Source organism: Phacochoerus africanus, chromosome 12 (genome assembly GCF_016906955.1).
Source record: "Phacochoerus africanus isolate WHEZ1 chromosome 12, ROS_Pafr_v1, whole genome shotgun sequence".
NCBI lineage: Eukaryota > Metazoa > Chordata > Mammalia > Artiodactyla > Suidae > Phacochoerus > Phacochoerus africanus.
In genome coordinates this window covers 38,400,649-38,421,752 of record NC_062555.1, presented here as the reverse complement: position 1 = coordinate 38,421,752, position 21,104 = coordinate 38,400,649, and the positions used below count along the sequence as shown (strand labels likewise).

The 21,104-nt window shown below is 44.8% G+C and overlaps 1 protein-coding gene across 1 annotated transcript in view; it reads left to right on the top strand.

Moving 5' to 3' along the window:
• Positions 1–354: 354 nt before the first annotated feature.
• The window catches only part of LOC125112463 (uncharacterized), a 37,691-nt gene continuing 16,941 nt past the window's right edge, over positions 355–21,104 (top strand). The window contains exon 1 of the mRNA XM_047754636.1: positions 355–1,447. Coding sequence (XP_047610592.1) covers positions 1,127–1,447 — 321 coding nt within the window. The 5' untranslated portion in view covers positions 355–1,126. The remainder of the gene's footprint in view (positions 1,448–21,104) is intronic.

Here is a 21,104-nt window from a genome sequence, read left to right as displayed (position 1 = left end):
GCCTACGCCAGAGCCACAGCAACACGGGATCCGAGCCGCGTCTGCAACCTCCACCACAGCTCACGGCAATGCCAAATCATTAACCCACTGAGCAAGGGCAGGGACCGAACCCACAACCTCATGGTTCCTAGTCGGATTCGTCAACCACTGCACCATGACGGGAACTCCCATTTCTGATGGGTCACGAAGGGAACTTCCTCCTTTGGGTTTTTTATTTCACTTTATTTTCGTACCATTTCTCTGTTTAAAGCCAAATCAGTTTTCTGACGTTTATAACTTTCACTGATGTCAAATGAGAAAGAAATGGGGCGGGGGGGGGGGGGGGGGGAAGCCCTGCCTGTTCTTGTCTTAAAGTGGGACATTCCCAGGGAGAAGAGAAAATACACTTGGTTCACCAAAAACCCCAGTCCAGAATCCAGCCCCACTGGTTGATGCCAATGCAAAAAGTCAACCTTTTAATGTTTAGAGAGGATCAATTGCTTTACCATAAAACACTGAGGAACAGTGGCCTTTGAATTGCTCTATATGGTCCTGCAATTAAAACTCTTCTGTGATTAGTTCCCATCATGGCGCAGTGGTCATCGAATTAAAAAATGAATTCTCTTCATGAGGGAGGTTATAATTTTTGCTGCCCACCACCCTTTATGGGCAGATATACATGTTCTTCTTCTCATTACAATGCTTACAGGAGATGAAAGGAGAATGGTCATTGATAAGGCCAAGGAAGACGCATACCAGCTCCACCTAACAGGCCCAAAGGGTGCACCTGAAGCCCACTTGTCAGTACCCACAGCTGAACCAAATCGGGACTTCAAAGAGGGAGGATCGCCCTTATTAGAGCACTACCCTAAGTGCATCTTGGCAGGGCTTCTCTTCGAAAAAGGGTGCCAAAGCAAAAGAATTTGAATGAAACTCAAGAAATTCAGCAAAAAACAAATGAAGACCCCTCTGCATTTCTGAAAAGGGTTTATCAGACCTACAGACATTATACTGATGCAGATTCTGAGGTCCCTGAAAATGCTAGAATGGTAAATATGACCTTTATTGGGCAAAGTGCCCCAGGTACTAGAGGAAAATTGGGCAAAAACTCATTGATTTCTGGTAAACACGGGGCAGTATATTCCCCATGTTAAACACCAGTTTAGCACAGAGAACATCACCATCTACCCCAGTTACTGGGATATCAGGAGAAATACAAAGCCCGTTATTTTTACAGCCATTGGAATGTCAATTAGGAGACCTGACATCGAACCTTAGTTCGATGCCTGAATGCTCTATCCCCCTCCTGGACCAAGATCTCCTCTGTAAACTAAATGCTCAAATAATTTTTTCACCAGGACAACTTGATGTCAGAGTCCCACCAGAACATGTGTTAAAGCTACAGACAGCTCTCATAGAAAATGTGAAAAAAGAGACAGAACTTCTTCCCTCTGAGGTCTGTGAAAAGGTAAGATGAGAGTATGGGGCTGACAGCACCCCCCGGAATAGCCAAGAATGCATGATCAATACAGTGTCCCAAAAAAGGACACTAAGGAGTTCCCGGTGGTCTAGTGGTTAAGACAGTGCTTTCACTTCTGTGGTCCAGGCTCAGTCCCTAGTCTGGGAACTGAAATGCCACATCAAGCCACTGCACGCCGTGGCCAAAAAAAAAAAAAAAAAAAAAGGGAGGGGGAAGGACACTAGGAAATTTCAGATACTTGTTAGTGTTTGCAGACATACTATTTTATCTCCTCAAATAGCTTATTTTGCCAGCATCATTTATTGACAGCATTTCCCTTTGCTGTTGATTTGTGTTATTGACTTTATCAAAATTACCTCTAGCCTCAGCAACCTCCGATGTGTTTTCTTTCTCTGTAGTTTTGCCTTTTCCAAATCGTCACACAAGTTGGAGTTCCCCTCATGGCACAGCATCAACTAATCCAACCAGGAACCATGAGGTTGTGGGTTCGATCCCCAGCCTCGTTCAGTGGGTTAAGGATCTGATGTTGCCATGAGCTGTGGTGTAGGTCGCAGAATCGGCTCAGATCCCGTGATGCCATGGCTGTGACGTAGGCCGGCGTCAACAGCTCCAATTAGACCCCTAGCCTGGGAACCTCCCTATGCCATGGGTGTGGCCCTAAAAAGCAAAAAAAAAAAAAAAAAAAGTGCAATCAGTATGTAGCCCTTTTCACTAGGCATAATAATGAGGTTTATCCATGTTGCTGTGCCTAACAGTAATTTATTGCTGAGTTATCCATAATATGTTTATCCATTTCCTGGTTGATTTGGATTGCTTCTAGGTTTGGTAATAAAACTGCTAATTACAGGAGTTCCCTTTGTGGCGCAGTGGTTAATGAATCCGACTAGGAACCATGAGGTTGTGGGTTCGGTCCCTGCCCTTGCTCAGTGGGTTAACGATCCGGCGTTGCCATGAGCTGTGGTGTAGGTCGCAGACATGGCTCAGATCCCACATTGCTGTGGCTCTGGTGTAGGCCGGCGGCTACAGCTCCGATTCAACCCCTAGCCTGGGAACCTCCATATGCCGCAGGAGCAGCCCAAGAAATAGCAAAAAGACAAAAACAAAAAACTGCTAATTACAAGTTTTCTGAAGTTTTCATTTCACTTGGGTAACACCTAGGAGCAGGGTTGCTGGATCTTGTACTAAGTGTGTATTTACATTTAAAAGAGCATTGCTGGAGTTCCCGTCGTGGCGCAGTGGTTAACAAATCCGACTAGGAACCATGAGGTTGCGGGTTCGGTCCCTGCCCTTGCTCAGTGGGTTAACGATCCGGCGTTACCGTGAGCTGTGGTGTAGGTTGCAGACATGGCTCGGATCCCGAGTTGCTGTGGCTCTGGCCTAGGCCGGGGGCTACAGCTCCGATTTGACCCCTAGCCTGAGAACCTCCATATGCCGCAGAAGCGGCCCAAAGAAATAGCAAAAAAGACAAAAAAATAAAATAAAATAAATAAAAAATAAAAGAGCATTGCTGAAATATGTCAGGAGACTGGTTTAATTTGGGATAAGGCCTTGCCAGTTTCTCTGCTATGAATTAAAGTGGCTCTGAGAAGCAAGGTTAAATTAAGCCCTTTTGAAATAGTGTATAGTAGGCCATTCCAGATGTCTTCCCAGGCAGGAGCATCTGTAGATATCTTAAGGGACTCAGCAGTCACCAACTACGTTAAGACTTTACCGACTATACTAGACTTCTCTTCGTGAAGTTTGCTTCCAATAGGTCTGCCTTCCCCACTGAGGTCATTCTACACCCCTTCCAGCCTAAGGATGGAGTCCTTCTTAAAACCTGGAATAAACGAGGGCCTTAACATCAACTTGCTGCTAAATGGACAGGACCACATGAGGTGCTGCTCGACACTCACTCCTCTGTTACATTAACCAGGATAAGGTCATGGATTCACCACACCCTAGTAAAACTGGCTCCTCCAGAAACTGGATGAAGGAAAACAGACTTGGCCTTTAGAGCCTTAAGTTGCTATTTCAAGTCAAGCTTCTTACCAGGTAAATGATCATGACTTTGGCTCTTCTCTTTTGTTTGACTACACTGGTGACAGCCACTTGTTGGAAAGGACCAAAGGAGGAAATAACTCTCCTTCCTGTAAAATGTTTGGCAGGAAAGTTTCCATCGTGGCTCAGTGGAAACAAATCTGACTAGCCTCCATGAGGACACAGGTTCCAACCCTGGCCTCACTCAGTGGGTTAAGGGTCTGGCATTGCCATGAGCTGTGGTGTAGGTCACAAACACAGCTCAGATCTGGCGTTGCTGTGGCTGTGGTGTAGGCCAGTGGCTACAGCTCCAATTTGATCCCGAGCCTCTGAACCTCCATATGCCTCGTGTGCGGCCCTAAAAAGCCAAAAAAAAAAAGCGGGTTGGCAGGATATAAAGATAGCATAGAGCAGAGCATTCTGGGTGTCTTTATCCCAAGTGCTGGAGTTTATGTATATGTTCAAGTGCTTGTCTAAGTGTTGTGACAGGATCACAAAAAGGAGAGCCATGTATGCCCAACCTCGGACTCTGGAATACTTCTAGAACCGAGTCGACAGATTCCACTCCACGATCACCCCCTCATTACCCCCATCCAGCAGGAAGTAGCCAGAGCAGTCTTTGTCCCTTTCCCCACAAGAGTGCAGAATGGCCATTGACAGTGGGGAATTGGCACAGGCAAGAACAGATCTGACTGCATATTGATTGACAAGTTAACAGTGAGAGATGCTGCAAAAGAAGCAGATTTAATTAACTCACACTTTACTGATTACTCTTTCATTCAGACCTGGTGCTGGAAGATAGACAAGAAGTCTAGCCTCATAGAATTTACAATCTACTGAATCAAAAAGTAATCTAGGGGAGTTCCCTGATGTCTCAGTGGGTTAAGGATTCAGCGTTGTCACTGGTGTGGCAGCATTTCGATTCCTGGCCTGGGAACTTCCATATGCCATGGGCATGGCCAAAAAAAAAAAAACTAATCTAGGATTATAAAGTACTAACATTTTGACATAAAACATTATTTTTGCCTCTTTGGGTTGTTGTTGTTTTTTTTTTTTTTTGGCCACCCCATGTCATGCAAAAGTTCCAGGGCCAAGCAGTAACCCAAGCCATGGCAGTGACATCACCAAATTCTTAACCTACTAAGCCACCAGGGAACTCCTCTTTGTTGTTGTTGTTTTTACAAACTTAGAGCTTTTATTGTAAAAGTAATAATGCCCATCATAAAAATCATCACAATTCAGAAACAAAATGCCTATTAATCCTTTCACGTCTCTATCCTTTAATCTTTCTAAGTACTCTGTTGAAATAATTGAAAATAATTCTATATTAAGCCTATTTGTATAATGCCTTTTTGACCTAATGCCATGATTATAAATTAATTATCAACTCTTCAGAACCATGATTTGAATAACAATGAGGCAAACCGTACTTTATTTTTCTAAATGACTTATATTTTTTCCATCATAGCTGGTTTACAGTATTCTGTCGATTTTCTACTGTACAGCAAAGTGACCCAGTCATTCATATATGTATATGCATTCTTTTTCTCTCATTATCATGCTCCATCATAAGTGATGAGATATAGTTCCCTGTGCTATACAGCAGGATCTCATTGCTTCTCCACTCCAAATGCAATAGTTTGCATCTGTTAACCCCAAACTCCCAGTCCATCCCACTCCCTCCCCCTCCCTCTTGGCAACCACAAGTCTTTTCTCCAAGTCCATGAGTTTCTTTTCTGTGGAAAGGTCCATTTGTGCCATATATTAGATTCCATATATGTGATGTCATGTGGTATCTGGCTCTCTCTTTCTGACTTACTTCACTTAGTATGAGAGTCTCTAGTTCCATCCATGCTGCTGCAAATGGCATTATTTTGTTCTTTTTATGACTGAGTAGTATTCCATTGTGTATATATACCACATCTTCTTAAACCATTCATCTGTCGATGGACATTTAGGTTGTTACCATGTCTTGGCTATTGCAAATAGTGCTGCTATGAACATATGGGTTCATGTGTCTTTTTCTTGTCTTTTTGTCTGTTTAGGGCCATACCTGCAGCATATGGAGGTTCCCAGGGTAGGGTATAATTAGAGCTGTAGCTGATGGCCTACACCACAGCACAGCAATGCCAGATCTGAGCTGTGTCTGCAACCTCCACCACAGCTCACGGCAACTCCAGATCCTTAATTCACTGAGTGAGGCCAGGGATCGAACCTGTAACCTCATAGTTCCTCATTGGATTCATTTCTGCTGTGCCACGATGGGAACTCCTAATGTGTCTTTTTCAAGGAAAGTTTTGTCCAGATATATGCCCAAGAGTGGGATTGTTGGATCAAATGGTAGTTCTATATTTAGTTTTCTAAGGTACCTCCATGCTGTTTTCCATAGTGGTTGTACCAATTTACATTCCCACCAACAGTGTAAGAGGGCTCCCTTTTCTCTACATCCTCTCCATCATTTGTTATTTGTGGACTTATTAATAAGACCATTCTGACTGTAGTGAGGTGGTACCTCTTTGTAGATTTGACTTGCATTTCTTTAGTATTTATTGATGTTGAGCACTTTTTCATGTGTCTGTTGGCCATCTGTATATCTTCTTTGGAGAAATGGCTATTCAGGTCTTTTGCCCATTTTCCCATTAGGTTGTTGGCTTTTTTGCTGTTGAGTTGTACAAACTATACTTTAACCTGCCCTCTATCATTGGGTGTTCAGTTTGTTTCCAGCTTTTTAAATTTCATATTGCATTTTCTCATTCATAAATATGCATTTATATTTCAGTGTTTCAGTATAAATAACATTGCAGTGAAGATCTTTGGGCATAGGCTTTGTCTGTATCTCCAATTATTTTCCCAAGGATAAATTCCTAGAAATGAAATAACTGGGACAAAGAATACAAGAACTATCCAGGTTTATTTTCACCCTTTATATATATGCCTCTCAAAACCATCAGTTTTAGAGTTTCTGTTGTGGCTCAGTGGAAACGAATCTAACATCCATGAAGACACAGATTCAATCCCTGGCCTCGCTCAGTGGGTTAAGGATCCAGCATTGTCATGAGCTGTGGTGTAGGTTGCAGGAGCAGTTCAGATCCTGTGTCACTGTGTTCCCCTAGCCTGGGAACCTCCATATGCTGAGGGTGTGGCCCCAAAAATACAAAAAAAAAAAGTCAATTTTATGGTGTGAGATAAGGGTCTAATTTTTGCTTTCCAGAGATCAGAAGTGATCTTTGATAACCCCCGCCTTCCCTTGGTCCCTAGCTTCTTCCACCTCCCTTGGAGAGCAGGAAGATGAAATCAAGAGGTGACGTTATAAGCCATGACTCTCTTTGCCCTGATTATGACAAAGTATTTTTCCTTGTTCTGTGGGTAACTGACTTTCTCTAAATGTCCTCACTTTCTGATGAGTAACTAGAAATGTGCTTCTCTGCTTGAACTTTGTCAGAAGTGCTTATGCCAGATCAGCTAAAAAGCCCTTGAAATGCTCAAAAGTAAATAAAATTAAAAGGGACACCAAAAATACAATAGGGAACGAACAAGTTAATATTGTACAGTACTTAGCACAGTGCTTGGCATGGTTAAGTGCTCATCAAATAGCATCTATTCACTCAACAGACATTCACTGAGTTCCTTTCAGAAGCCAGCACTGTGCTAGGCAATGGGGAACCACCCTCCCAGAGTGTCCTATCTGGTGGGCAAGACGAGCTTAGACACATGATTATATGAGTAAGTAGTTGATCACAAGTCTTATAGGTAACGTAACACTTGAGGGGCCATGAGAGTATATGTAGGGGGTTAGGTAGTAGTCTGAGGGGACATCAGGAATTTCTAAAAAGTGAAATAATAATCAATTTAATAAATGGAGATTGTAGGTCTGGTCTGGGTAAAAGGACCTGCCAGATGGCATAGGTGCAGGCAGAGAAGATTCAAAGCTTCTTGGCAAAGCCTCTACCAAGTAATTTTTTTTTTCTTTTTAGGGCTGCACCTCCCACATTTGGAAGTTCCCAGGCTAGGGATTGAATCAGAGCTGTAGCTGCCAACTTAAACCACAGCCATGCCAGATCTGAGCCATATCTGTGACATACACCACAGCTCATGGCAATGTGGGATCCTTAACTCAATGAGCAAGGCCAGGGATGGAACCTGAATCCTCATGGATACTAGTCGGGTTCATTACCACAAGCCACAATGGGAACTCCCCAAGTATACGAATAAATGTCTAGCCCCAGGGTCCTGACAACATGGTGAAATGAAGGCCCCTCAGCCAGGGCAGAGAGCAAAGGTAAGGAGCTTGGTGATTCTAGACACAGAAACAGAGAGGTGGCCAGAGGCTACAAAGGCAGGGGCAAAGGCCCAGAGATAGGCACATGTTGAGAACATCTAGACCAGAGGAAAAAGCCCATTTGGGGACCTAGATGAGGGGCTGGAGACAGGAGGATGTTGAAAGTGGTAACAGGGTGGAGGCTCAATGGGCAGTGCCAGTGAACTAACAGAGGGGATGGGGAAAGGTGGTTACAGTCCCCAGGACTTAGAAGTGACAGAAATTGTAACAGGTGGTAAGGGCTATAGTAACAAAGGTGACAAGGATGACATGGTGACAGTCAGGGTGACAGGGGAGACAGAAATGGAACCAGCCAGTGATAGGTTTGGGGGTAGAGGCAGTTGATAAAGAAGACAGTGTGGGTTCAGATAGCAACAGCCTTGGTCATGAGGCTGGGCCAGGGATGGTGGCAATCTGGAGAAGGAAACACGGTGATGGAAACTGGGTCAAGTGAGTGACAGTATGGTTTAGAAAGGGGCAGAGGTTGTCATACAAGCATGATGATGAGGGTGACAAATGACTGAAAGGGTGGGAGATGAGTGATGACCATAAGGTGACCCAAAGATGATAAGAGGTGTGGGGTAGCAATGATGTCTCTGCTGATGGCAAACTAGAAACATCCACCCTTCCCCCTCCCCAGGCCTATTTCAACATCAGAACTGTTTCTTAGGCCCCAGGTCCTATGACTCAGTACCATCCATCAGTGCTGGGTTCCAGATAAGATCTCCAGGTGTGGTCACAGCCAGAGGGTCTGGCTGGGTGCCTTTCTTAGCTGTGCCAAGGCCCATCAAGGGACCCAAGCGTGTCATCTCTGCCTCCACCCTCATGGGTACACATCCACCCCAATATGAGGTCCACCAAGAGCCCCTAACCTCCCTCTTCTTGGAGAATACAACTTTTGCCACAGCTGTCCTAGCCAAGGATTTGTCTATTCCTCCTATCTGTTCTGCAAAGAAGTTCATTGTGTCCTTTTTTCATATTCCACATGTAAGTGATAGCATTTGATGGTGGTATCTCATTGTCTGACTGACATCACTTAGTGTGATAATTTCCATGTCCATCCATGTTGCTAAAAATGCCGGTATTTTGTTCCTTTTAATGGCTGAGTAATATTCCATTTTGTATATGTAACACATCTTCTTGATCCACTCCTCTGTTGATGGACATTTAGGTTTTTTCCATGTCTTGGCTTTTTTTTTTTTTTTTTGTCTTTTTGCCATTTCTTGGGCTGCTCCTGCAGCATATGGAGGTTCCCAGGCTAGGGGTCAAATCGGAGCCACAGCCGCTGGCCTACACCAGAGCCACAACAATGTGGGATCCGAGCCACATCTGCAACCTACACCACAGCTCACAGCAACACCAGATCCTTAACCCACTGAGCAAGGCCAGGGATCAAACCTGTAACCTCACAGTTCCTAGTCGGATTCGTTAACCACTGTGCCATGACGGGAACTCCTGTCTTGGCTACTTTAAATAGTGCTACAATGAACATTGGAGTACATGTGTCTTTTCGAGTCACGGTTTTCTCTGGATAGATGCCCAGGAGTGGGATTTCTTCTAATGCTTTGTCATAACCATTCCCCAGAAGGAGGGAGAAAGGAACGTGGGCTTCAAGGGGAGGTCTGAATAATCCCATTCATTTCTCCTGCAAATATTTATTGGGACACATGCAACATATGAGGTTTCTCTGACTTCATGAAGAATAGTCTTTGGGATAGACATGTAAATGGCAGTTACCAAAAGAGTTATAATTGCTTGAAATGAAGGAGGGCAGACTGCTTTATAAAACCTGAGAAAGGAGTTCTTGCCATGGTGCAGTAGGTTAAGAATCCGGCTGCAGTGGCTTGAGTCGCTTCAGAGGTACAGGTTTGATCCCTGGCCCAGTAGGTTGCAGCTACTTCTCGAATTCAGTCCCTGGTCCAGGAACTTCCATGTGCCATGGGTGTGGCCATAAAATGGGGGGAAGAAAAGTAAAACCCACAAAAAACAAACAAAAACCTGAGAAGAGTGGTTTTCATTAAAGGAAATCTCAGGACCTGTGTGCTAGTGATTTTTTGCTCAGGTAAGTACTTTACCAAAAAGTTAAGGTAAGAAAGGAAAGAAACCTGTGATGTGGCCAGGGGCTAGAGTGCTGAATAGGATAAAGGTGCCAGTGGGAAATCACCACTGTGGTGGAGCCAAAGTGATTTCTAAGAGCAGGAGTGTCTGATATTCAACTCGAATGGGTTGTTGGGTTTGTGAGCAATAAACTCCCTCCATCTCCCCAAGCCTTCAGCAGTTTATTACTAATGTAAAGACCTTCTATAAAAAGGGGATTCATCAGAGTTGCCATTGTGGCTCAGAGGAAGCAAACCTGACTAGTATCCATGAGGATGCCGGTTTGACTCCTGGCCCCGGCAGTGGGTTAAGGTCCCTGTGTTGCCATGAACTATGGTATAGATTGCAGATGCAGCTCGGATCCTGTGTTGCTGTGGCTGTGGCTGTGGTGTAGGCCAGCACCTCCGATTCGACCCCTAGCCCCGGAACTTCTATATGCCACAGGTACCACTCTAAAAAGCAAAAAAAAGAAAGAAAAAAAGGGATATTTCTTTCTCTTTTTTCCCCCTCTCCTTCCTTCCTTCATTACTTCCATTATCTGAATTTAAGACTGTGAAGAAACCCAGAAGAGAATACAAAATGCTAGAGCCAGAGGGGAAATTAAGGATCCAATCATCTCATGCAACACCGCCTATGGTCTTGAGGGGAAACTGAGGCAGAGTAATAATGGAAATTGCTCTAGAGCTTTTGATGCCCACGCCTCTTACAATACTTTTCTTACATCCCTAATCTGTTCACTGTGTGTCTAGTCTCCATCCAAGACTGAGTCTGGTCCCAGCTGGCTTCTCCCCGTCCCCTAGCTTAGTGATGGATGGGTTCAGAGGGGCCACTAAGCAAGAGTCCTAGGAGGCTTCAATGACCAGAATCCTGCCTGACCTTGCCCCACCCACCTTTCTAGTCTCTTGTGGTGCTCTAAGCTCTGGCCACACAGAATGCTCTCTAGCTTTTCCAGGGAACTTGATCTCCTGTCACCTGTTACCTCTACCTGGAGTACCCCATCTGGCTGATTCCTTCTTATCCTTCGGGCCTCACTATAGTGGTATAGGGTTGGCTTAGTGACAGGTGACCTTGGCCCACTCTCCACAGCAATGCAGGATCCAAGCCACGTCTGTGACCTACAGCACAGCTCATGGAAACACCGGATCCTTAACCCACTGATCGAGGCCCGGGATCAAACTTGCATCCTCATGGATCCTAGTTGGGTTCGTTAACCACTGAGCCATGAAGGGAACTCCTAGGCTTTTTTAAAAAAAATTATTTTTTCCATTACAGTTGCTTTGCAGTGTTCTGTCAACTTCTACCGTACAGCAAAGTGACCCAGTCATTCATATATCTATATTTTTTCTTCTCACATTATCCTCCATCATGTTCCATCACAAGTGACTAGATATAGTTCCCTGTGCTATACAGCAGGATCTCATTGCTTCTCCACTCCAAATGCAATAGTTTGCATCTGTTAACCCCAAACTCCCAGTCCATCCCACTCCCTCCCCCTCCCTCTTGGCAACCACAAGTCTTTTCTCCAAGTCCATGAGTTTCTTTTCTGTGGAAAGGTCCATTTGTGCCATATATTAGATTCCATATATGTGATGTCATGTGGTATCTGGCTTTCTCTTTCTGACTTACTTCACTTAGTATGAGAGTCTCTAGTTCCATCCATGCTGCTGCAAATGGCATTATTTTGTTCTTTTTATGACTGAGTAGTATTCCATTGTGTATATATACCACATCTTCTTAAACCATTCATCTGTCGATGGACATTTAGGTTGTTACCATGTCTTGGCTATTGTAAATAGTGCTGCAATGAACATACAGGTACATGTGTCTTTTTCAAGAAAAGTTTTGTCCGGATATATGCTCAAGAGTAGGACTGGTGGGTCAAATGGTAGTTCTATATTTAGTCTTCTGAGGTACCTCCATACTGTTTTCCATAGTGTTTGTACCAATTTACATTGCCACCAGCGCTGTAGGAGGGTTCCCTTTTCTCCACACCTGCTCCAGCATTTGTTGTTGACTTGTTAATGATGGCCATTCTGACAGGTGTGAGGAGGCACCTCACTGTAGTTCTGATTTGCATTTCTGTAATAATTAGTGATGTTGAGCATTTTTTCATGTGCCTTTTGGCCATCTGTATATCTTCTTTGGAGAAATGTATATTCAGGTCTTTCGCCCATTTTTCAATTGGGTTGTTGGGTTTTTTTGCTGTTGAGTTACATAAGTTGTTTGTACATTTTAGAGATTAAGTCCTTGTCAGGGGTGTGAAACTGCATCGTGTGAAACTATTTTCTCCTATTCTGTAGATTGTGTTTTTGTTTGTCTTTATGGTTTCCTTTGTTGTGCAAGAGCTTGTCAGTTTGATTAGGTCCCATTGGTTTATTTTTGCCTTTATTTTTGTTGCCTTGGGAGACTGACCTAAGAAAACATTTATAGGGTAGATGTCAGAGAATGTTTTGCCTATGTTCTCTTCTAGGAGTTTGATGATGTCTTGTCTTATGTTTAAGTCTTTAAGCCATTTGAGTTTATTTTTGAGCATGGCTGTCCAGTTTTTCCCAGCATCACTTGCTGTAAAGACTGTCTCTTTCCCATTTTATATTCTTGCCTCCTTTGTTGAAGATTAATTGACCATAGGTGTCTGGGTTGATTAGGCTTTAAATTCCGTGAAGAAGGAACTATTCAGTAGACTCTGGTTCCCCCTTTCTTAACAGTCCTTGTTTCCATTTGGGAATCATTTTGTTCAGATGGAGCTGACATATCTCTTGAGACCAGAGGTAGAACATGTGACTTAAGGTAATCCAATCAGTTAGGCCATGCTTGTGACTCAGGGCTGGGCATGGAACCAAGCTGGTCCAATCAGAGTGTGCCTCTGGGTATTTGCTTGACCTGCTGTGACAAAGATGCTCCCTCTTCCCTGCTGGACACTAACAACAAGCATGTAGCCTGGAGCTATTGCCAGGTGTCTTGGAACAATAAGAGAATCTAGGCTAGGATGAGGTTGACATCATGGAAGGAAGAAAGACAAACAGAGTGGACATGAGTGCTGATTCAAGCCTCACCTAAAGTTTTCCTCTGATTTTTCAGTTATGTGAGCCAGTGAATTACTGCTGTTGCCCAAACCAGATTTCCTCTTTTTTTTTTCTTTTTGGTCACCCCATGGCATATGGAGTTCCCAGGCCAGGGATCAGATCTGAGGCACATTTGTGACCTCTGCAGCAGGTGTGGCAAGGTCAGATCCTTAAACCCACTGTGCCGGGCCAGGGATCCAACCTGTGTCCTGGTGCTGCAGAGATGCCACCACCCAATCCCATTACGCCACAGTGGGAACTCCTGGAAATGAGGAGTTTTAGTCAATCCTGCTGTTCTCTTATTCAGCAAGTATTTGCAACAGTTACTATGTCCCCTGACCAGCCACTGGGACTCTCATTCACATTCTCTAAACTTCCTGCTTCCTGACCCCTTGCCCTGAAAATCTGGGTTGTGACCTTAACACCCAAAGGCTTCCCAAGCCCATATCCTGACCCCCATGATGCCCACCTCTTTCTCCCCTATCTCTGCACTCACCCCACACACTTCCACCTGTCAGACTCATTGCATAGATGTGTGGCTTCTGGCAACCTGCAAGTAGAAGTGTATTCAAGCTGCACAAGTGTGTATTCAAGGGTGAGTGAGTGTTTCAATGTGAGCTTAAGCATGCATGGCTATAAGACTGTGTGTGTGTGTGTGTGTGTGTGTGTGTGTGTGTGTGTGTGTGTGTGTGTTGGAGTTCCCACTGTGGCACACTGGATTAAGAATCCAATTGCAGGAGTTCCCGTCATGGCTCAGTGGTTAACGAATCCAACTAGGAACCATGAGGTTGTGGGTTCCATCCCTGGCCTCACTCAGTGGGTTAAGGATCTGGCGTTGCTGTGAGCTGTGGTGTAGGTCTCAGATGCAGCTTGGATCTGGCATTCTGTGGCTGTGGTGTAGGCCAGTGGCTACAGCTCCGATTCGACCCCTAGCCTGGGAACCTCCACATGCCGTGGACGCGGCTATAGAAAAGACAAAAAAATTTTAAAAAAGAGTCCAATTGCAGTAGTTCGGGTCACTGTGAAGGCATGGGTTTGATCCCCAGCCTGATGAAGTGGGTTAAAGGATCCAGCATTGCTATAGCTGTGGTGTAGGTCATGGCTAAGGCTCAGATCCCTGGCCCAGGAATTTCCACATGCCATGGGTGGGTCCATTTAAAAAAAAAAAAAAGGAGTGTAAGGACATGGAGTAGAGGTAGGGGTGTGTGTGTATGTGTAAGAAGTGCTGGGTGCACAGGAGTGTATGTAAGTGTGTTTGAACACTTGAGTGTAGGTGAGTGTCATTGTCAGAGTATAAGTGTGCATGTGTGAATATAGGTGTGGAGTAAATGTGCCTGGGTATGTTGGTGAGTGAATGAGTGAAGATGTAAATGTATTGGTGTGAACATACACACGCACACACACCGCCCAGTTCTTCACCACTTAGAGCAGATACACCCTCACTTGTAGGTGGGCACACATACACCTCTCAGGGCTGAAGGTGGCTCAAGCTGTAAACTTTATTTAGTCCAATAAAGGGGAGACTTTGTCCACAGGCTGCAGTCAATTTCTCTTCTCCACCCCTGATGTGGACTGAGGATCCTCCAGCTAAATGCTACCTCTCCTAGGAAAGTACTCCCTCAGGCCAGAGCCTGCAGCCTGCCTGCCTGATTAAGCCAGCTACCTCCCCTGCCTCCCCACCTCTTTCCGGCCAAGCCCTGGCAGTGATCCCAAGCAGAAAGGCAAAGGATGAGGGTGGTAAGCAAGACATTCCAGGTACCTCCTGAGCTATGAGGGGCATCTCCATGGAGACAAGCGGTGGGCTGTGTCCAGATGGTTATCAGGACTCCCAGAGCTTTCTCTCTCCTTACCTGGCCAGGCCACCGTGACAAAAGCCATCACACCTCAAACCAGCTTCCAGAAAAAAGGCAAGGCCTAGAGGAGAGTGGGAGTAGACCAAAAAGACTTCCCAGAGCAAAGCTCCCTTGTGGTGCATCAGGTTAAGGATCCAGCATTGTCACTGCTGTGGCTTGGGTTGCTGTTGTGGCGTGGGTTTGATCCCTGGCCCAGGAATTTCCATATGCTGTGGGAACGGCCAAAAAAAAAAAGAAAGAAAAAGAAAAAAGAAAGACAGACAGACAAATGAAGTTCTGGTTTTGGCTCAGTGGTAATGAACCTGACTAGTATCCGTGAGGGTGTAGGTCCGATCCCTGGCCCCACTCAGTGGGTTAAGGATCCAGCATTGCCTTGAGCTTCAGTGTAGGTCACAAACACAGCTTGGATCTGGCACTGCTGTGGCTGTGGCATAGGCCAGCAGGTGCAGCTCAAATTTGAACCCTAGCCTGGGAACCTCCATATGCCACGGGTGTGGCCCTAAAAATACAGGAAAAAGAAAAAGAAAGAAAGCAAAAAGTAGAGAAATGGCATCTGTCAACAATCCAGCAGGAATAGTATATCCTCAGAAGGCTTTGCTGAAGAGGGCTTATGAAGGGACTGTTTACAAGAGGTGGGCAGGGTGAAGGGATGGCCCTGGCACTCACGGTTGGCAGCCATTCCCTCAGCCAGAGGAGGTGAGAGGAGAGAGCAGTGTTACTGGATTCACTGAATGTCCTGGAAAAGGCATGAGTACCCTGACTTTTCCCCCCAACCCCCTCCACACCCTCTCTGCCTTCTGATTTCCCAGGTGTGCCTCCCACTTACCAATCCTACCTGGAAACCAGAGGGCAAGAGGGCCCAGGTGATGCAGCCTGCAGAAACTAGCCTCCAAGAGCATGGAGTGGGCAGAGATTGGGTCTGGAGATGATGAGGACCACATGCCCAAGAGCCCATGTCTGGGAAGGGCTGGTTGGGAACACTGGTGATCTGGACCCAGGGTGCTGCTCCCTAAGATGCTACAAAATTCTGCCTGGGAAAAGTGTTGAAGGGAGCCAGGATGGGGACAGTAAGCTGAATTCTGGTCCAGGTTTTGCTGCATTGCTCTGTGACCCTGAGTGAGATGCTGGGCCTCAATTTTCCCCTTTGCAAAGAGGAGGTAGGTGCCACTCTGGGACAGCCACAGTGCCCAGACCAGGCAGAGTCTCTGTCCCACTGCCATCCTCTCCCTTACCTCTGATAAACCTGGCACCAAAGACTCAGGACCCAGGAATGGAACTACTGAGTCCCTGAGGAGGCTGCCCAGCTGCTGGGCATATACACCCACTCCTCTGCCTGCCTGGGACTCAGCTGTTCTACTCAGTGTTCAAGGTGAGCCCCTTTAATCTCCCTGAGGGACCCAGTGCCTCCTCCTTGAAAAACAAATAATAAAAATTGTTTTGGGGTTTTGTTTGTTTGTTTGTTTGTTTGTTTTTGGCTTTTTAAGGCTGCAACCAAAGCATATGGAGGTTCCCAGGCTAGGGGTCAAATTAGAGCTGTGGCCACCGGCCTATGCCACAGCCACAGCAACGTCAGATCCAAGCCACATCTGCAACTTACACCACAACTCATGGCAACGCCGGATCCTTAACCCACTGAGCGAGGCCAGGAATCGAACCCGCAACCTCATGGTTCCGAATCGGATTCGTTTCTACTATGTCAAGACGGGAATTCCTATTTTATTTTTTTTAATTGAGGTATAGTTGATATACAATATTATGTAAGTTATACAGTATAGTAATTCACAATTTTTAAAGGTTATACTCCATTTATAGTTATTACAAAATATTGGCTATATTTCCTATGCTGTACAATATATCCTTGTAGCTTATTTATTTTATACATAGTAGTTTGTACCTCTTAGTCTCCAACCCCTGTCATGTTCCTTGAGTCTTCCCTCTCCTCACTGGTAACCCCTAGTTTGTTCTCTATATCTGTGAGTCTTTCTTTTTTGTTATATTCATTTGTTTATTGTATACTTTAGATTCCATGGAGTCCCTTTCGTGGCTTGGAGGTTAGTGAACCCAACTAGCATCCATGAGGACATGGGTTCGATCCCTGGCCTTGCTCAGTGGGTTAAGGATCCAGCATTGCTGTGAGCTGTGGTCTAAGTCAGAGATACGGCTCAGATCTGGCATTGCTGTGGCTGTGGCTGTGATGTAGGCTGGCAGCTTCAGCTCCAATTGGACCTCTAGCCTGGTAACCTCCATATGCTGTGGGTGCGGCCCTAAAAAGACAAAAAGACCAAAAAAATGAAAATTAAATTAAAAAAATAGATTCCACATGTAAGTGATATCCTACAGTAGTTTTCTTCGACTTATTTCACTTAGCATGATGCCCTTCAAGTCTATCCATATTGTTACAAATGGCAAAACTTCATTCTTTTTCATGGCAGAGTAGTATTCATACATCTATTCTGGATATCTATCTATCTATCTAGGTATCTATCTATTTCTATCTAGTAGAATTCCTGAATCTACCACGTCTTCTTAATCCATTCATCTGTTGATGGACACTTAGGTTACTTCCATAGCTTGAGAACTGTAAACAGTACTACTATGAACATTGGAGTGCATGTATCTTTTATTTTATTTTTTGCTTTTTTGGGCCGCAGGTGCAGCATATGGACGTTCCCAGGCTAGGGGCCAGGGGTCAATCAGAGCTACAACTGCCCACCAGCGCCACAGCCATAACACCACCAGATGCAAGCTGTGTCTGCAATCTACACCACAGCTTATAGCAACACCAGATTCTTAACGCACTGAGCTGGGCCAGGGATTGAATCCACATCTTTATGGATACTATTTAGGTCTTTTCCACTGAGCCACAATGGGAACTCTGCATGTATCTTTTAGAATTAGTGTTTTCATTTTTTCAGGTATATACCCAGTAATATAATTGCTGAGTTATATGGTAGGTCTATTTTTAGTTTTTTGAGAAACCTGCATACTGTTTTCCATAGTGTCTGCACCAATTTACATTCCACCAACAAGGTATAAGGATTCCCCTTTCTCCACATCCTGGCCAACATTTGTTATTTGTGCTCTTTTTGATGATAGTCATTCTGACAGATGTGTGGTGATAATTTCATTGTGTTTTTTGTTTGTTTGTTTGTTTGTTTGTTTGTTTGTTGGCTACTCAGAGGCATATGGAGTTCTCCGGGCCAAGGATCAGTTGGCCACAGTTCTAACCTACACTGCGGATGTGGCCTCACCAGGTCCTTTAATGCACTGTGCCCAGCTGGGTATTGAACCTGCATCCCAGTGCTCCAGAGACGTCTATGGTCCTGTTGTGCCACAGCAAGAATTCCCTTACTGTGGTTTTGATTTGCATTTCCCTGATGATTAGCAATGTTGAGTATCTTCACAAGCCGGTTGGCCATCTATAAGCTCTCTCTCTTTTGTTTTTTGTTTTGTTTTGTTTTGTTTTTTGTTTTTTAAGGGCAGCATCCTCAGCATATGGAGGTTCCCAGGCCAGGGGGTTGATTTGGAGCTGTAGCTGCTGGCCTACACCACAGCCACAGCAATGTGGGATCCTACACTGCAGCTCATGGCAACGCTGGATCCTTAACCCACTGAACGAGGCCAGGGATAAAACGAGCATCCACATGGGTACTAGTCGGATTTGTTTCCGCTGAGCCATGACAGGAACTTCCTGACCATTTTTTAATCAGGTTGTTTACTTTTTTTTTTTTTTTTTTGGCCATCCTTGCAGCATGTAGAAGTTCCCAGGCCAGGGATTTAACTCATGCCAGAGCAGCAACCCAAGATACTGCAGTGACAATGCTGGATCCTTAACCTGCTGTGCCACAAGAGAACTCTAGGTTGTTTACTTTTTTTTTTTAGGTTGTTTACTTTTTTGAGGTTGAATTGTATGAGCTATTTATATATTTTCGATATTAACTCCTATTGGTCATATCATTTGCAAATATTTTCTTCCATTCAGTAAGTTGTCTTTTAATTTCGTCAATAGTTTCCTTTGCTGTGCATAACTCTTAATTTATTTAGGTCTCATTTGCTTATTTTTGTTTTTATTTTGTTTTGTTTTTTTTGTTCTAGGAGACTGATCAAAAAAAAATCACTACAATTTATGTCAATGAGTATTCAACCTATGTTTTTCTCTAGGAGTTTTATGGATCCAGTCTTACATTTAGGTCTTTAATCCATTTCAAGTTTATTTTTCTATTTGGTATTAGAGAATGTTCTAATTTCATTCTTGTACATGTAGCTGTCCAGTTTTCCCAACCACTTGCTGAAGAGATTCTTTTCTCCATTGCATATTCTTGCCTCCTTTGTCATAGATTAATTGACCATAAGTGTGTGGGTTTATTTCTGGGCTTTCTCTTCTGTTCCATTGATCCATGTGTCTGTTCTGCTGATCCCGTGTGTCCATTTTCATGCCAGTACCATGTGGTTTTGATGATTGTAGCTCTATGGTATAGTCTGAAGTCAGGGAGTCTGATTCCTCCAGCCTCCAGCTCTGTTCTTCTTTCACAAGATTGTCTTGACTATTCAGGGTCTTTTGTGTTTTCATACAAATTAAGATTCTAGTTCTATGAAAAATGTCATTGGTATTTTGATAAGGATTGCATTGAATCTATAGATTGCTTTGGGTAGTATAGTCATTTTAACAGTATTCTCCAAGTCCAAGAACGTGGTATATCTTTCCATCTGTTTGTGTCATCTCCAATTTCTTTTTTTTTTTTTCAAATCTTTTAATGGCCACACCTGTGGCATATGGAAATTCCCAGGCTAGGAATCGAATCAGAGCTGCAGCTGCCCAGCCTGTGCCACAGCCACAGCAACACTGGATCCAAGCTGCATCTATGACCTACACTGCAGCTTGTGTCAATGCTTGATCCTTACCTGCTGCACCACATGGGAATGCCCTTTAATTTATATTTCTGATAGTTCATTGTTAGTGTACAGAAATGTAGGGAATTCCCTGGTTAAGGATACGGCATTGTTGGCATTATCGCTTCCATGGCTCAGGTCACTTCTGTGGCACTGGTTCAGTCCCTGGCCTGGGAACTTCTGTATGCCTCAAGCATTGCCAAAAACAACAGCAACAACAAAAACAGAAATGTAACAGATTTCTGTATATTAACTTTGCATTCTGCAACTTTACTGAATTCATTACCGAGCTCCCCAGTGCCTCCTTCTCTCCTTCCTTTACACTGCCAGCATTCCCAGGCCATAACTCGGGGTCCCCACTGCAGGACAGGCTCCCTCCTCCCAGTGAGGAAGCCAGTACCTTTGCCACTGGGGTCTCTGTACGGGTGGAGTAGTCCCTCCTCTCCCCTTCCCACCCCACCCAACTCAACCCAACCCACACTTCCCCAAGCCTGGGGGTGCCCCACCCAGGTTTTTAGACAAACAAAATCAAGAGGAAAGAGTTAGCAAGCAGGAGGGAGCTCATTACCAGGAATAAGGAGGAGGCATGCCCTCCGGTAAGACAAGCGGGACTGGGCTGGCAGGAGAGTCACTCAGACTCTCTTAGGTACACGACATTTTCACTTAGAAATGCACACAAGGAGTTCCCGTTGTGGCTAAGTGGTAACGAACCGAATAGTACTCATGAGGACATGTATTTGATCCCAGGCCTTGCTCAGTAGGTTAAGGATCCGGGTGTTGCCGTGAGCTGCGGTGTAGGTCGCAGATGAGGCAAGGGTCTGGTGTTGCAGTGGCTGTGGTGTAGACCAGCAGCTGTAGGTCCAATTCGACCCCTAGCCTGGGAATTTCCATATGCTGTGGGTGTGGCCCTAAAAAAAGAAAAAAAGAGAGAGAGAGAAAAAAGACCCAAGGAAGTTACAGAGGTGCAGAAAGAGACAGAGACATGGGGGCACAGACACAGAGCCCTAGCCAGACAGACTGAAAGAAAGAAGGGCACACCCAACAACACTGACCAAGAAGTGCACACTTGTGCATACAGAGGCCGGCACACAAGGAAAAGGAAACCAAGCTCAGGTTTCATGGAGGCTAATTTTGACACAAACAAGTCAGAACTTTAAGGAACCGTGGGCTACTCCAAAGTGGGCTGTGGAGAGGACTAACTCAGGAAGGAGGAACAGAGATGAGGCCTGGGATCTTGATTTTCTCTTCAAGTCTACCGTGGAAAATGGATTAAGATATTTTCCTGAAGGAGATAAAAAGCTTTCTTTCCAGAACTTGCTATCAGATGGAGCTGCTGATAGGATGCATATGTCTGGAGGGAGTCAGGAGATGGGAAACTCCTGCCCCCAAGGGTCACGCTACTGCTG